The sequence below is a fragment of the Aedes aegypti genome, chromosome 1 (genome assembly GCF_002204515.2).
Source record: "Aedes aegypti strain LVP_AGWG chromosome 1, AaegL5.0 Primary Assembly, whole genome shotgun sequence".
Lineage (NCBI taxonomy): Eukaryota > Metazoa > Arthropoda > Insecta > Diptera > Culicidae > Aedes > Aedes aegypti.
This window is the reverse complement of record NC_035107.1, coordinates 184,728,595-184,746,416: the sequence shown is the minus strand read 5'-3', so window position 1 is coordinate 184,746,416 and position 17,822 is coordinate 184,728,595. Positions and strand designations below refer to the sequence as shown.

Here is a 17,822-nt window from a genome sequence, read left to right as displayed (position 1 = left end):
TTCACCACAGCGTGGAGATAAATTCATAGGGGAAAAAAGGGTACATTAAAACATCGGAGAGATATAAATTGAAGGAGACCGTGGGGTGAACTTGTGTGCCACCAGTTTTTCGTTGTTTTTCAATAGTTAGAGGCTTCAAAACATAGAAGTTTCTTGGGAGAGTTTGTCCAGTAAATTAAAAGAAAGCTTATGAGCAAATAAAAATTTTTCACGGAAATGGTCTATTAAAAAAAAAAAAAAAAAAAAAAAAAAAAAAAAAAAAAAAAAAAAAAAAAAAAAAAAAAAGCTTCAAGTACGAGCAAAAACACGTCGGAGCCCAAAACGACGTCAATTGGAACCGGCCGGTTGAACTCCGGGTCGGCAAGATTGCGCTGAACTTCTTCACTTAGAAGACTCGAGTTCCAGACTCAGGTGCTTGTGACGGCAACGTTGACGTGAGCTTGTTCATCACAAAAGTTTTCGGTCGAAGGATCACATCCTCAGGGAACCGGTTTGCTATTACCAGCTCTACAACTCCACGCGTTGTTCCTGCTTCATTTGTTGTTGGCCCAAACCGGAAACCACAAATTTACCATTCGACCGTGGCAGACGTAGCTTCTTGACACTAGCCTTTGAAATCAGCGACGCTTCTGCTTACTTAAAACTCGAAAATACTGTGATATCTTATACCATTTATCTTCGCCCCATTATTGCGTTTAAAAATGGCAGATTTATTAACAAAAATGATTTGCATGCGTCGTAGGTAAACCATAACTTTTGCACGATACATTCATCATACTACACGGTAAAAAATATGCACCATGCTATCGACAGTTCTGCACTACTGTTAAATCTTGACAAAATCGAGGTAACAAGCACTTGAATTCAACGTTGCATGTTTTGATTTGAAATAAAAAAAAAAGTTAAAATAAACATTTCCGCCTGACCCAGATTTGAACAACCAATCTTCGAAGTGCAAGTCTAGTATCTTACCTCGACACCAACTCGCATCTGTTGAAAGGGGTTGAATTGATCTCAATCAGTTTCTACAACGAGCTGTCAATGTTTGCTTTCATACAAAAGACATGATGTTTAAAATCAACGATTTTTCATTTCAGAGTCTAGTGCAAGAGACAGTAGAGCAAATCCAAAGTTAGAACTCTTCAAATCATGGTGATTGGTGTTTTGAATTGAGTCAAGTGATCAATCCATTCAATCGAACGGGCTGATTTTTTACCGTGTAAGGGGCTGTCCATTAATTATGTAAGGGTTTATGGGGGGTGGGGGGTTTTAGATTTCTTACGCGCCATACAATTTATTTTTAATTTTCATACAAACAATCTTACCATGGGGGGAGGGGGGTTGAAAAACCCCGAAAATTGTCTTACGTAATTAATGGATCGCCCCTAAGGGGCGAACCCAAACTTGTTGCACTATTACATACGTAATGAATGGACGCATTTGCAAATGCATTTTGGTCATATTGGCGCTTACGTCGACTATGCGAACATGAGCAGTATAAATTTTTGATGACTGATTAGAAATCTATTTGCGTGTATATGGTGCTGGTATTCGATACAAGACATCTTATTGATGACTAGTTGCGCCATCTGTTGATCAGTAATTTATACGTTAAATTTACCACTCTTGAAGAATTCTACTCAGAGCATTCGTTAAATTGTTGAAAATTTTGTCGATTTACTTTTCCGTTAAAAGTTCGACAACCGGATCAAGTTAGTTGAAATTCATTGAATTTTAATTTTATAAAATGAGAATAACAACAAAATAAGATAACCATTTTAGACATCGATATCTGAGAAGAGAAGTCCAAACATCCATTATAAGCTCTTCGTGAAAATCTTTTAGGGTGCATATGATCTAGATCAAAGATATTCTGAAATGACAAACACAGAACGAGGGAAATTTTTCCTGATTCCAGTCGCGCAAATTTTCAAACCAAAACAATCCTGGCAGCTTTTCGTTCGGCGTTCGGAAATTGAAAATTTCGTTGCCTTTTGCGGTAGATTAGTGCCCTAAATACTTAAAAATGGCTCAACAGATGGAGAAAAACGTGGCCTCCGTGGTGACTGCCGATCAGGAAGAGGATGACTGCGGACCGCTGTTGATCGGCAAGTTAGAGGTTTGTAACGATGATGTGTTGTGGTTCTCCTTCCATGTTCGATCATGATCCCATCATCGGTTTAATTTCAAACGGGAACTTTCAGGGCAATGGCATCACATCAGGGGATCTCAAGAAACTGGCCGAAGCCGGATTCCACACCGTTGAGGCAGTTGCTTTTGCTCCGATCAAGCATCTGGTCGCCATCAAAGGCATATCGGAGGCCAAAGCGGAGAAAATTCTACTGGAAGCAACTAAGCTGGTCCCTATGGGATTTACCACTGCCACCGAGTACCACCAGAAGCGATCGGAAATTATCCAGCTGACGACGGGTTCGAAGGAATTGGACAAGCTGCTCGGTGGAGGCATTGAGACGGGAAGTATTACTGAGTTATTCGGGGAATTCAGAACAGGTAGGTAAGATATGAGGATTCTATAACATTCCTTAGAATGAACCGTTCCCCAGAAATTTATAGGTTTCTGTAAAAAGGTTAACTTTTTCGAAATAAATTTAAAAAATAAAGTTGATTTCAATAGTAAACCGTTTGTTTATCAATAGGCTTACAATTGAAACATTAGGTTGACTGTTGGTTTAATCTCATTAGTTTGAAATCATATTCTAATACCTAACTAGTGTTACATATTGTTGTAACATATTATTTTTATTTGGTTTGATTTGTCTAAGTCGAAGCTCTGAAGCTACTTTGGAAAGAATGGTTTAAGTAGATTTTTTTTATGAACTACAAAAGTCGTGAAATTACAACAAATAGGGAAAGTGTACCAGTTATGGACATAGTGGTTCCCTATTTGGCCATGTGCAAAATTCAGATAGCTTTCACATTTTTAATATTTTTGAATGTTTTAACATCAAGATATATCTTAAATCTTACTACTAAAACACAGAAAAACTTTTCAACATGTTGAAACATTCAAATTATCACGTATGACGAAATAGGGAACCACTATGGCCATAACTGGTACACCTACCCTAGGTATCATTTCTCTTCAACTCATGCTAATGAGTATATTGTGTTTCAGGAAAAACTCAAATCTGTCACACGCTTGCTGTTACATGTCAACTTCCGGTAAGCCAAAACGGTGGTGAAGGTAAGTGTTTGTATATCGATACTGAGGGCACATTCCGCCCGGAACGATTACTTGCCGTGGCTGAGCGGTATAAACTAGTCGGAACGGATGTGCTCGATAATGTGGTTTATGCGCGCGCTTTCAACTCAGACCACCAGATGAAACTTTTGGTCCAAGCTTCGGCGATGATGGTCGAATCTCGTTATGCTCTGCTGATTGTGGACAGTGCAACGGCATTATTCCGAACGGACTACAGTGGCCGGGGTGAGCTGAACGCTCGCCAGGTTCAGCTGGGGAAGTTCCTGCGAATGTTGCTCCGACTGGCGGATGAGTTTGGAGTGGCGGTCGTTATTACCAATCAGGTGGTAGCACAAGTGGATGCGGCAGCCATGTTCACACCCGACCCGAAGAAACCCATCGGTGGCCATATTTTGGCACACGCTTCAACGACACGACTGTACCTGAGGAAAGGACGAGGCGAGACGAGAATTTGTAAGATTTATGATTCACCTTGCTTGCCGGAAAGTGAAGCCATGTATGCGATCAATGCGGACGGAATCGGAGATGTGAAAGAATAGTCTAGGCTTTTATTGTGGACGAATGGCAGATAAGTATGGGAAATAACATGATTTGAATGTGTGAATTACGGATGAATGAAGATTTCAGATTTCGTTTCAAGTGATGACTGTTGAATTATAATATTTATATTAATGCGAAACAAAATTTGTTTGATCAACATAAAATATTACTGCCCAGACCTGACGCTATTAATTAAGTAACCCTTGTGTTGTGCCATTAGTAAGCCTTCTGGTAATATATCCCTTTATTTATCATATTTATCGGTCAACCAATCGGTGATTTTGATAGCGATCAATATCGATGCCTTATGAATCGTTGACGATTGCCATCGTTGGACAGAAATCTACCTATAAAGAAATTGTAGCACTGGTTGGTTGGGATGTCGCTTTAATATAAAACACTCATAGAAGCGTATGATTTCACTTTAGAAATCTGGATTTTTAGCTAAAAATTCTTTGATTTGTTGAGGCATGTACAACCTTTTTTTTTTCCTACTTTTATTTGTTAGGCACTCCGTGCTCTTGGCCACTACTATGCCGAGTATTAATCTATTTATAGTTCTTATTGCTATTTCTCTCCTTTCTCTCATCTATGGCAGCATCCATTAATTACGTAACGCTAAAATTGGAAATTTTTGACTCCCTTCCCCCCCTCCGTAACGCTTTTTGTATGAAAAATTTCAAATTTTTGTATGAGCCGTAACGCTTGATCATACTCCCCCCCTCTCCCTAGAGCGTTACGTAATTTGTGGATACCGCCTATTTATAGTTCTTATTGCTATTTCTCTCATACCGAGCAGGTAGAGGAGTGTGCTGTCGTTCGTCAAATCCATATCCATATCGAAGTCCATTGGTGTGCGGTGGTTAATTTTGCCATGTTTCCGTGTCGTGTGAGGCAACAGCCTACAAAGAGGGTCAGTGTGTCTCAGTCACCATCCGATACTGACGAAGGATGGTTGTGCTTCCTAATACACGGTCCTTCGTGCGGCGTCTTCTGGTGGCTGGACGGAGTTTTTGTGTGGGGGGATTGGGAATCAAACCCATGACCTTCCGCTTGCGAAGCGAAAGCGTAACCTCGACGGGACCCCCCTAAGTACAACCTTAACTTCTGCACGTTGTACAGTGTCCGTTCGGTTTAGGCACTGTTCGATTTTGGCAACACGGAAATTCATACACAAAAAATGGATTATGGTCCAGCCACCAATCCTATTAATCTCAATGTTTGTGTGGGCTATTTTGAGGCTTACCATGTGCAAAATAGGTTAATTTGTTTGCGGTCATTATTACGGTGATAAAAGTTTAAATTTTATTTTTTTTTTAGGCAGCATGAACATTTCTGGGACGTAATGCCACGACGAAAAAGAATAGGATGGAAGAACGCAGTTGTGCATTCCACTGAAGCCTCAAGGTTGAACAAGATGGTACACCTAAGGAAAGGGCCCCATATTCAAATCTAATTGACCACTTTTCTTCGATAAACCTTTCACACACTAATAAAATATGATAATAGGCGAATGAAAAATCATGCAGATTCATGGCCGCCTTTTGACGAGCAGTTTCCAGATCGTATGATTAAACTCTATTCTCAAACAACAGGGGCGAAATGGGTCAACCTCAATGAGAATAAATAAATAGTATATATTCTCATTGCTTTTGTTTTTGCAAACCTGGAGCATCTGTACTTTATGTTAGGAGCGGCTCACAACAGCGTCTGTTCCCCATGTCCGAACGAAAATGGTCTAGCGATTGGAAAGTCGGTACGTGGAACTGAAAATCTCTCTACTTCATTGGAAGTACTCGCATACTCTCCGATGTTCTGAAGACACGCGAGCTGGGAACAGCTTTCATAGTGATGGGTGATATGCAAAGGCACGTGATCGGGTGATGACCGATTAATGAACGAATGTGCAAGTTAAGAATCAAAGGCCGATTCTCTAACTTCAGCATAATCAACGTGCATAGCCCACACTCCGGAAGCACTGATGATGACAAGGACGCATTTTACGCGCAGCTCGAACGCGAATACGACCGCTACCCAAGCCACGATGTCAAGATCATCATAGGAGATTTGAATGCTCAGGTTGGCCAGGAGGAGGAGTTCAGACCGACGATTGGAAAGCTCAGCGCTCACCGGCTGACGAACGAGAACGGCCTACGACTGATAGATTTTGCCGCCTCCAAGAACATGGCCATTCGTAGCACCTATTTCCAGCACAGCCTCCCGTATCGGTACACCTGGAGATCACTTCAGCAGACAGAATCGCAAATCGACCACGTTTTGATCGATGGACGGCACTTCTCCGACATAACCGACGTCAGAACCTATCGTGGCGCTAACATTGACTCCGACCACTACCTGGTGATGGTGAAGCTGTGCCCAAAACTATCCGTCATCAATGATGTACGGTACCGACGCCCACCCCGGTACAATCTCGAGCGGCTGAAACAAACGTATGTCGCATACGATAGCGCATAAGAGTGCAAAAGTGGAGGCGATATACGTACATGCGCCATAAAGCTGCATGCAAAATGTTCGTATATCGCCTCCACCTTTGTACTCTTATATCCTTTCATATACGATTGTGTGTTCACTGGGATGCGTACGCGTAGCATCTCCAGAGCTGGATAGGGCCCCTCTTGAGGATTGCAGGAGAACTGTCAAAGCAGCCATTAACGACGCTGCCGAAAGCATGTCGGATACATCACTGGTAGCGAGTCACTTTTTAGTGACTTGGTCACTTTTTTTAGGCCAGTCACTTTAAAGTCTCTTTTTTGAAACCATTTCAACTAAAGTCACTTTTTTAGTCAAAAAGTCACTTTTTTCAACTATTTTGAGCTTCATTTCGGTATCAAAATATTGGTTCATAGTGTAAGTTCATTGTTATAAAACTAAAATTTTAAATGATTAGTATTCTTTTTGATTATCTCATGAATTCTCATTTAAAAGAAATATTCATAACTTTTGGTGGATAATTAGATGTTTATCTTCTATTGTCGAACACTACGTTTAAAAATAAGCATCCTAATTATTGTCCTCTTTGTCTTCGAAATTCGTTTTATTAACCGAAGCATCATGGTATAAAGAATATTAGCTACCTACTTAAACCTATAATATAGGTATTTAACACTAAAACGCAAAACAAAGAACAATTATTTAATCTTCTATTTGAGAGTAAAAACTTATCATACTTCGTTGGACAGACTTTATTTGCAAACCAAACGCTAAACAATTGCCGTATAGGTATAGCATACCCTAAGGTTTTTTTTTCGTCGGTCGACGTCCCGCGCAAAAAAAAAACCGCGTTATTTAAAAAAATATATAAAACCGTGTTATTTCAAATAACGGCGTAAATAAGACCTCGTGTTTTTCGACGATTAATTTATCGTTTTCATTGGATTATTCATGAAATCATGCATACTTTCTTCAAAGAAATGTGGGGTGTCGGATTTTTTTCTTGGCTTAACTACTTTAACAGCATAACTAAAAAAACACAGCTTATTAAGCATATCGTCTTTATGCCAAATGTCCATTCGGCCAAACGTACCTCCCAGTAAACTTACTGATGGATAATTTCAATGTTACTCAGGTTTATCAACCATTTGTTCTTCCTTAGTCGGCGTTTGAAGGACGCGGTTTTAAGCAGTACTTCAATCATGTTCGATCTTCTGTCATCTTATTTTTTATTTGAAGTATTGATTAATGCCCAAGTATAAAATATTCCGTAATCTTGATCTAGTTACATACAATAGGGTTCATGCACAAATTACGTCATGCTGGGGGTCGAGCCAATCGTGACAAATCTTACAAAATTTTTGGAGGACTCATACAAAAAACGTAAAAAGTTGAAATTTATCGTGCAATAATTTGTGTACCTTCCCATATTGAGCTTTTAAGGTAGAAAAAAAAAAAATTTACAATTGTTCCAAATCTTATTCAAATTCACAAAATTTTAAAAAGATATAGATTCGGTGATATAAAAGACAAAATTTTAAAAAGATTGAAATTTTTTTCATAAATGTTAATTATTCTGTTCGAAGAAAATGTAGGCAGTATCTTGAAATTGTTGAAGTACAATACCAATTTCCAAATATGGTACCGTAATATGGGTTAAAGTTGATCTCATTTAAATGATTTTGTTCTATAATTCCTAATTGGATGCATATTTTATCATCAAAATATTTAAAAAAAAAAATGCTGAATGGTTTTTCATCGAAACACATCTACGAAATTTTGACGAAATATTATCATAATAACAAAAACATTTGTTTTACTCAAAAAGTGATGCTTTTGGTTCCGGGGCGAAGTGGTGCGATACGTTTCCAAAATTGAAGAAATATGCTATTCACTAAATTTTGGGTCACTGAATCTGAATCAAGTTTCAAAAATCATAAATCTTGCTGTGAATTTCAGAATACACTATATTAAACGCCTAAAGGTATGCAATTTATCTTGAAATCAGCAACCCGCTCACAAAAACGTTGATTTTTCACTGAAAATTAAATATTTACCCTTAATGCAAATTCAAAACTGGGTTCACATAACATATATGGAATGCATGGAATAGTTCATTTACATGGTGTCTTTATATAACCTTAGCATTAGTCGATTGTTTGGTGAAGAACCCTTCAACAGTTCATCAAATATTTCCTTAAAATCTGTTTCCCATGGTATAATTATTTCAAATGTCAAACCGGTTTTAGGAATATCAAGAGTGGCTATCGGGTAATGCGACATCACGGAAATTGTGATAATTGAAATCAGATCATAGCTCTCTTGACAGTCTTTACACGTGGGTAAGAAAATGATCAACTTCTCTCCACTGATCAACTACACCCCGAATTACGGTACTCAACTAGACTTACTACCTGCAGCAGATCATTTTGAATATTCCCTATCATATTGTTTATTGATCGTAAAACAGTATACAAAAATTGAAATAAAACTGATTACGGTAAAATTGTCACTTTTTCGAGAATCGAAAGTCACTTTTTAGTCACTTATTTCTCAAATCTGGTCACTAAAATAACATTTTGCGGTACCACTTTTTGCTACCAGCCCTGCGGATATGTGCAACGCAGCTCAACAAACGATTCGTTCGACGAGGAGAGCCAGGAGGTTTTAGAGGACAAGAATGCAGCGCGGGCTGCAATGCTGCAGCATGGTACGCGGCAAAACGTGGAACGATGCAGACTGAAGCGGAAACAGCAAACCCGCCTATTCCGGGACAAAAAGCGCCGTCTGGAAGAGGTGGAATGCCAAGAGATGGAGTTGCTGTACCGTTCTCAAGAAACGCGGAAGTTCTATGAGAAGCTCAACACATCCCGCAAAGGCTTCGTGCCGCGAGCTGAGATGTGCTGGGATAAAGATGGGAGCATCTTGACCTGAATAGCGCAGAGAACACAGGCACAGAAGGTCAGGACAGCGAAAGCGATGGCTACGTCAGCACAGCGGACAGTGGAAACTCTTAGTATATTGTCATAGAAAGAACTACTGTTTGGTTTGAGAGGTGAACAGTGAATGACAAGATTTATTTTTTCATTTACTATCTAGGGTTACTATGATTTAACTCAGGTCCAAACGCCTACTGCTAACACTCCTCCTCGATTGGATCTGGTAGTATTCCGATCATCTTTCGTATTTGCTCCAAACGTACACGTTGCAGAGGCTTCGTAAGAATATCTGCCATCATTGTTTCGGTTGGACAATATTTCATTTTGATGACTTCTTTTTGTTGCAGATCTCTCACAAAGAAATATCGTACATCAATGCAATGTGTTTGCTCCTGCGTTCGATTCGGTCACCTTCAACGAGTTTTATACAACTTTGATTATCTTCAAATACGGTGATTGGTCCAATATCTTCTTCAACAATTTCTTTCAACAGTCGCTTAGTCCAAATTAATTCTTGGCATCCTTCAGCAAGGGATATAAGTTCAGCTTCTGCTGAACTCAAAGCTACGCTTGTCTGTTTTCTCGAACCTCAAGCAATAACTCCTCCTCCATATTTGATTAGGTACCCGGAATTCGACTTTCTGTCTCTGCAATCTCCTGTGTAGTCAGCATCAACGTACATGCATAGTTTCTCTCGTGATGATCTCAGCTTCAGCTTATAATCTCTTGTTGCATACAAATATCTCAGTACCTTCTTTGCTTCATTCCAATCCTGTTGACTCGGTGAACTTGATTTCTGAGTCAGTAACGAAACGTTTACGGATATATCCGGTCTGGTTTGCACTGCTATATACAGGAGACTTCCGATAAGGCTAAGATATTGCGAATTGCTAGATAACGGTTCTCTCTCCTCCTTCTCCTGTAAATAGCTTGTGTCCATCGGGACTTTGGACGGCTTCGTATTTTGCAAATTGAATCTTTCGGTTAAGTTGCGAATGTATGCTTGATGATTGAGTTTGTACCCTTCATTGTCTTTCTCTACCTCAATTCCCAGAAAACTTCGTACGTCTCCTAGATTTGTAACGGCAAAGTTCTTCTCAAGCATGTTGTAGATCGACACAAATTCCTCTTCAGTTGCTGTAATAATAATCATGTCATCAACGTAAATCAGAATAAATTCTGTCTCTCCTCCTGTAGTCTTACGCTTGTGCTTGTAGTTTCCTCCATTAAGATAAGCTGTTTTAACATCTACGTGCTTAACATACATCTTTCTATGGCTAGCAATACTCAGCAACATGCGGAACGTAACTTGTTTGGCCACAGGAGCGAATACTTCATCATAATCCACTCCGTACTTTTGATTAAAACCTTGTGCGACAATCCTTGCTTTGTATCGGACGACGTTCCCTTTTTTATCGACCTTGGTCTTGAATAACCACTTGCATCCAATCGTTTTCGCACCGGTTGGTAAATCAACTAAATCCCACGTATTATTCTTTAGTAGCGCTTGAAACTCCTCATCCATGGCAGCTCTCTACAGCTCCGCATCATCACTGTTCAATGCTTCTGTTGGAGTTCGGGGATCTTTGATGTTCCGTACTGCCTTCAAACCATGGATTGGTGGTGGTTCCTTATTCGTCTGCTGTTGTTGATGCTCACGACTTGTTGATTCTCGGGATATATCTGTAATTGGGTACGACGGCAAACCTTTGTTTGGAAGACAATAATCGTTATACTTGCCAGGGAATGCGCACTCCCGTCCACTGCACCTCAACACCGGTGACAACGGCGGGTTTGAAGTTGTTCGTGGAGGGAGCGCCATTATTGTCACGTCATTTGAATCGTCTGAACTATCTTCATTACTACTTTCTGTTTGCGAAAAATACTGCGAAACCTCAGATTCTTGCAGTTTGTCGTCATCATCGGGTTCGTCTGGAATCACGCCATTATGGGAAACTTGCAATCTCTCTTCTCCAGCATTGAGTGGCTGTTCATTATTCGAATTAGTAACAGGAATATCTTCTAAAAAATCTAGGCTAACAAAATTGTGATTTCTTGATCGTTTTGATAGATTGATTTCTTTTTCTTGATCTCGTTCTATTGACTCATTGATAAAAAGAACATCTCGACTCTTGAATATGGTCTTCTTAACGGAATCGTATAGACGATAGGCTTTTGTTTCTTCCTCATATCCTACGAAAATAGCTTCTTTTGATTTGGCATCCCATTTCTTTCTCTTTTGCTTAGGAACGTGAACCATGTCTTTTGATCCAAACACACGTACTCGAAACAAATCTGGTTTTCGTCCAGACCACGCTTCTTCTGGTGTTTGCTTGTGCCCCTTCGTTGGAGAACGATTTACCAAATATGTAGCCGCTGCTACTGCTTCTGCCCAAAAAGCTTTCGGTAACTTTGCTGCAAATAACATGCAGCGCGCTCGCTCTACAATTGTACGATTAACGCGCTCAGCCATATCATTCTGTTCTGGATTGTAGTCAGCTGATGTCTAATGTCGTATACCATGCTTCTTCAAAAGGTTCTGGAAAGCTTTGTTTGTGAATTCCTTACCATTATCAGTTCTTAATGTTTTCAGCCTTCGTACAGTTTGATTTTCAGCAAAACTCTTAAATTGGTTGAATGCTTGCATGACTTCGTCTTCACTTTTTCGTTCCAAAAAATACGTGAAAGTTCGTCTTGTCTTATCATCAGTGAAGGATAGATAATAACGACTTCCACCGAGTGATTTTTCCTCCATGGGTCCACAGATATCAGAATGAACAATCTCCAAAACTTCATCCGCCCTGTGTCCTTTCTTCGGAAACGGCAAGCGAGTTTGTTTTCCCATGGCACATACGACGAAATTTTCAATTTCAGTTTCTTCAAACATAACACCAGACGCTAAACCAGATTTAAGCTGCTTCAAACTGGAAATGTTGAGATAGCCCATCCTTCGATGCCACAGCTGCATGCTTGATGATACACATGTTAAGGACATTCCAGCGCTCTTATCTTCATCGAACTTGAATAGACCTTTGCGAACATCATGGATGCCGGTTGCAATTACTGCTCCACTTGGATTGATAACCTTCACACCATCTCTGCTGAAATGTACTTCATGGCCTCTACGGACAATCTGGCTTACTGATAGCAAGTTATTCGATATCTCTGGAATGTATTTCACGTTGTTGACTTCGATTGGAGGTTCTTCTGGACAACATTTTGCTGCTAGCTTGACGACTCCGGATAATTCGATCCTCATCGGTGCCTTATCCGCTGCTAATACTGTGCCAGTCGCCGGTCGTTGCTCCGTTAATAAATACTTATCCTTGGTAAAATGATCTGAAGCTCCCGAGTCAAAATACCACGCATCGCTCTCTTCTTCGTTTTTGGTGGACAATACAGCAGAAAATGCAGATCCCTTCTTCTTTCTACAATCTCTTGCGATATGCCCGAATTTGTGGCAGTGCTTGCATTTTGGTCCCTTTAGCGGCTGCTCAGCTGACCTTGGATGGTTTGCGCCTTGCTTCTGCTTATACGGGTATACATGCTTACCTACAAATGCGTTTTTGTCCGACGAAGAATGAACTTCCTGCAGTAATTTTGTTTTGATACTATCACCAGTGATCCCGGAATCCCGGTATCCCGGAATTTTCCAGTGCCATCAGCGTAGGCTTGTATTCTTCGGGTAATCCAGCTAACAAGAGGGTCCCAATCCATTCTTCAGATATTTCAAATCCGACCCCGCGTAGTTGATGAGCTGTAGAGATGATTTCGTTGACGTAAGAATCCATAGAATCACACGATGAAAGGCTGCTTGTAATGAGTTTCCTCAGCAATCCTACTCGTCTGGTAAGGCCATTATCTTCGAAAGTTGCCTCCAGTTTCGCCCATATCTCGCGAGCCGTCTTCGCATCTTTGACGTGAACGTAATTACCAGGATCTAAAAGTAGTATTATTTTTGCGCGAGCCTTGCGATCTTTGGTTGCATCAATAATAATTTCTCCTTCAGCGGTAGGTATTGGTTTCACAATTTCCCATAGGTCTTCTAGTTCTAAGAACGTCTCGACAGCGAATTTCCACGTTGTCTAGTTGTCTCTGCCGATTAATCGCTCTATTGAGGGCAGACTGGACAGACTATGACTATGATGAGTAACTTGAGGAAATTCTCTCCTTCCGTGAGTTGCTTGACACCATCTCCTACTTTGCTTACTTCAGAGTTGATTCGTGACATATTTCAGTGGAAATGTTTCAATCTGGGCGAGTTTTTTCATACAAATTTGTGTACTTTATGATAAAAAATTCGTAACTCTTTTGCAAGATTTTTAAGATTTTTAATGTCTTCTACAAAGTTGTTAAACATCTCAAAACGCGTGTTTTTGCTGAAGAAGAAGAACCTCACTTCTTTTACGACATGAAGTGAATGTGCTAAACGGTACGAATATGAAAAAAAAAATGAATAGCAGTTGTGTGTTGGCAAACTTATTTGGTATTCAACATTTTAAAATGTGAAATCATTCAAAATCACATAGAAATTTGAATTCTTGAGTTTTGACGGTTTTTCTCGTTCTACCCTTCAAATGTGCGGTTTTCTAGTGGCAGTTGATGGCAGGTTACCTTGACTTTTGGAAGTTCGCAATCTAATGTTGTTTTCGTTATTAGGAACTGGGTCGGTGATCAACACATAAACAAACAAACGTCAAGCAAATTGTAGTCCGGTCGAACCTGAATCGGGTTGGGGTTAAAACTGTGATTCAGAACGGGTTGCGCCAGTTCCAACCTAGGTTCAAAAACGAATTCGACATAAGCTAGCTGTCTCATCTCTCTCAGGTTCGCTCTAAACTAAAAACTAAGCAACAGGCTACACGCGTGAGTGGTCGCCACGTGGTGGTTGCCGTGGTTATGCGTAGTATTAGAGTTGTTCAAAAAACCGTTTTTGCTCCACATCGCTCATTCGATTCAAGATCAAATTCTGAGTGTCCTCCCAAAATTTGAGCTCATTTGGATGAATACTGAGACTGCACAAGCTCTTTAAAGTTTGTATGGGAATTAATATGGGAAAAGCAAGAAATTCATTCAACCGGTCATAGTGTTTGCCCTTGTGCTCTTGGGGATTAGAGCTATGTTGATACTGCGAGATACATTCATCAGCTACAACTTTGCTGAAGACCGTTTTCAAATCGGACGTCTCAGTAATTAGTTATTGATTTATATCCAGTCACAAATTCTTCAACAGTGCTCATTTAACTTCTGAACTGGCAACATTGCTGCATCTGGCGCGAAAGATACATTCAGAAACACGGATAGTCACAGAATGACTACATTTTAGTAATTTATGACTATTTTCTATCTGCCTTTCTTTCATCCTGCAGGGAATTTTATTCCTACACTCACCTGACTAAGATAACGATGACTAAACCATTCATAACCACCAAATAGTGACTCGGCCATGTTAACTGAGGTTACCTACCGCGCTTACGTGGAATTCACGTAGGTGCCTGAGTTCATTTTGACATTTGCATAGTGTACGTACATTCGGTGTTGAGCTCATATCCTAAGATGGCGCCCGCTTGATTTTTGAAGAACTTCAGAAGCTGCTGCTGCTTTAAACATTGTGTAAGATTGATTTCAAGGTAAATATGCTTTGAATACCGAAGAATCCCTGCATTACTTCATATTTTATACGTGATTTATAACCTCTATCAATTATAGCACGCGAAGGCTACAACAAGGCAGACCAAACTCACGAAATTGGGGAAACAGGATTCAAAATGCTCAGATTGACAATAAAAATATCACAATTTTTTAAGTTTGTTTACATTGGGAATTAGTTTTCTTCCAAAGCCTTAGAAATAAGATTGGACTTAATTACAGTTAAATTTAATGCAAAACCATCTAGGTTGTATTGAAACGCTTCGTAAAGGCTACCGGAAAATCCACGTAGCTCTTACGTTTAGCGACGGTGGAATGGACGAAGTTCAAAAGCTCATGCGTTCATTCTGGGCTACCTATGATTAACGTAAGAGCTACGTGGAAAGTGCGATGGAAAAAAATCACGTATGTTTTCACGTAACAATGACGTTTGGATTATTTTGAGTGTATGTTTTGCTGCATATATCCAGTGATGCCTGCAGAACAGCCCAATTACTATAGCCAAAGTTTTACAACTCATACAAAAATCAATAACTAATTACTGAGGCGTCCGATTTGGAAAGTCTTCGGCAAAGTTGTAGCTGATTATTGGATCTCACAGTATCAACGTAGTTCTAATCCCCAAGAGCACATGGGCAAACACTATGACCGATTGAACTAATTGCTTGCTTTTTCCATAGTGTTAACGTAGTAGCAATCGCCCCGCTATCCTAGCGTTACTAACGTAACAGCCACACTTTGTTATTTTTCATAACAGATCATTCTTAACTAACACTCCATCCAGTACAGAGGTTTTCTAATAAAGCTAGTAGACAGTTCAGTTCAGTTTTCGTGTCCTCACTTGAAACCGAGTGCGTTATGGGCACCACGCAGAAGGACCTAGCTTGCGCTATATCGCAGTTTCAAGGAAATCCCGGAGAGTATGAAAACTGGAGTTACCGTGTCAGGCTGTTCTTGGAGGCGGCAAGAGTCTCAGAGGTGCTGACGGATGATATACCGGAGCAAGCAACTGAGAGGACCAAATTTCTGGAGAAAGACCGCAAAGGAAAAGCGCTGTTGGTAAGCTGTCTAGCTGACGACTGTCTGGAGGTTGTTCGAGAGAAGACAACAACAAAGCTAATGTGGAAAAGTTTGGAAGAAACGTACGCAAAGAAATCGGTTGCCAGTCAGACGCTCATCCGGAAACAGCTGGCGCGCCTTCGGATGAAGAGTGAAACCGGGATGAAAAGCCATTTCTTGGAATTTGATGAGGAAGCTGAAGACGGCTGGTGCGATCACTGTGTTGAGCGTGCAACCGATCACGTTCCCATTAGCAACCTAACTAGATATAGTTTGAATTCAAACGTAGTAGGCTAAGAAATTTTCAAATAAAATTCTGTCTCTTTTGCCAACGTTCTCACCCAATAAAGACGTGTTCACGTGTAGCTCTGCCTATTTTATTAGGTTATCGGCCCAGCGCGGAAAAAGTAGTGTTTGCGACGCGAAAAATGGGTGAAGAAAAGTTGTGGCTATTCGATGGAACCAATTTCGGAAACTGGAAATTCCGAATTGAGGTTCTGATGGAGGACACAAATTTGTTGGACTGTCTGGAGAACGCCATCGAGGACGAGGAGTACGCGAGGGATCTCCCGGAGGACACGGCTGCTGTCAGGGCAGAGAAGAAGAAGAACCTCGAAAAACGCATGGCCAGGGACCGGAAGTGCAAAAATTTTCTCATCCATCGAATAGCAAATGATCAACTTGATTACGTGAAGGACAAAAAGACGGCGAAAGAAGCGTGGGACGCTTTGAAGAACGCATTCGAGCGTGTCGGAATCGCCGGGAAGCTTTTCCTGAAGAAGCAGTTCCAGGAGTTGCGTTTGAGAGAAGGAGAAAACGTTAAGGTATACCTGCTCAAATTTGAAAAAGTGCTCCGTGAAATGAAGGCTGCCGGAGTAAAAATTGAAGAGGAAGACGTGGTTTGCCAGCTTTTGCTCTCGTTGCCGAAGTCGTATGATGCCTTGATTACGGCTTTGGAGACCATCCAACCGGACCAGCTAACCCTGGAGTACGTTAAAAAGCGGCTGATGGATGAATCAGCAAAACGTGCAAATCAATCGAGCCACGCGGAGGACGCCACAGGTGAGTCAGCCTTCACTGGGAAGAAAAGTGGCTTCAAGTGCTTTGAGTGTGGTCGTTTCGGGCACAAACGTGCGGAATGTACCGATTTCCGGCCAGCGGGAAGCACGCAACGTGAGAAATACACCAAACCAAAATCAAAATGGAACCGAAAATCCAACGGCAGCGGTGCGCATGCCACGTGTGAGAGTGAAATTTCTTTCATTGCAACCACGGACAACGGTGCTTTTTCGGCGCCTACTGCGATGTCGAGCAAGCGTATTGAATGGTTTTTGGATTCGGGTGCGACAGACCACATGGTGCGAGATAAGTTGCTCTTCGAGGAAATGCACCCACTCAAGCGCAAAGTGTCCATTTCTGTGGCCAAATCCGGCCATACCATCGTGGCAGAATCAGCCGGCACAATCCGTGTCGATATGATGGTAGATGGAAACCGGCAACCGTCGGTGGTGAAGAACGTTTTGTTCGTGCCCGAGTTGCAGTGCAATTTGTTCTCTGTGCGTCGACTTGTGGACATTGGGATGACGGTGAAGATTGGCGGAGGAAAAGTGGCCATTGAGAAGAACGGGCGCATTGTATGCGTTGGCCAACGGACCGGTCAACTGTACGCTCTCGATATCTACTATCGTGATGGTGCGGAACCAGCGAGTGCAAGTGCCATGACATCGAAGAACGACAGCTTTGAGTTGTGGCATCGAAGATACGGTCACCTAGGAGGAACGAACTTGAAGAAGCTCTGGAAGGACGGTATGATCGAGACAGCGATGGAGATTCGGGAATGGCCCGATCAATGTTTGTGCGAAATTTGCTTGGCAGGTAAGCAGACTCGACAACCTTTTGACGATAGTGTTGAGCGGCGAAAGATGAGGTCCTGGAGAAATTCGAGCAGTACTGTGCACTGG

At 41.0% G+C, this 17,822-nt stretch overlaps 1 protein-coding gene across 1 annotated transcript; it reads left to right on the top strand.

The window, feature by feature from the left end:
• Positions 1-1,536: 1,536 nt before the first annotated feature.
• LOC5567402 (DNA repair protein RAD51 homolog 1) lies at positions 1,537-3,902 on the top strand. Its single transcript, XM_001657371.2, has 3 exons — positions 1,537-2,119; positions 2,205-2,511; positions 3,137-3,902. Exons 1-3 carry the CDS (start codon positions 2,027-2,029, stop codon positions 3,760-3,762), a joined length of 1,026 nt encoding a protein of 341 aa, XP_001657421.1. The 5' UTR covers positions 1,537-2,026; the 3' UTR covers positions 3,763-3,902.
• The last annotated feature ends 13,920 nt before the right edge of the window (positions 3,903-17,822 follow it).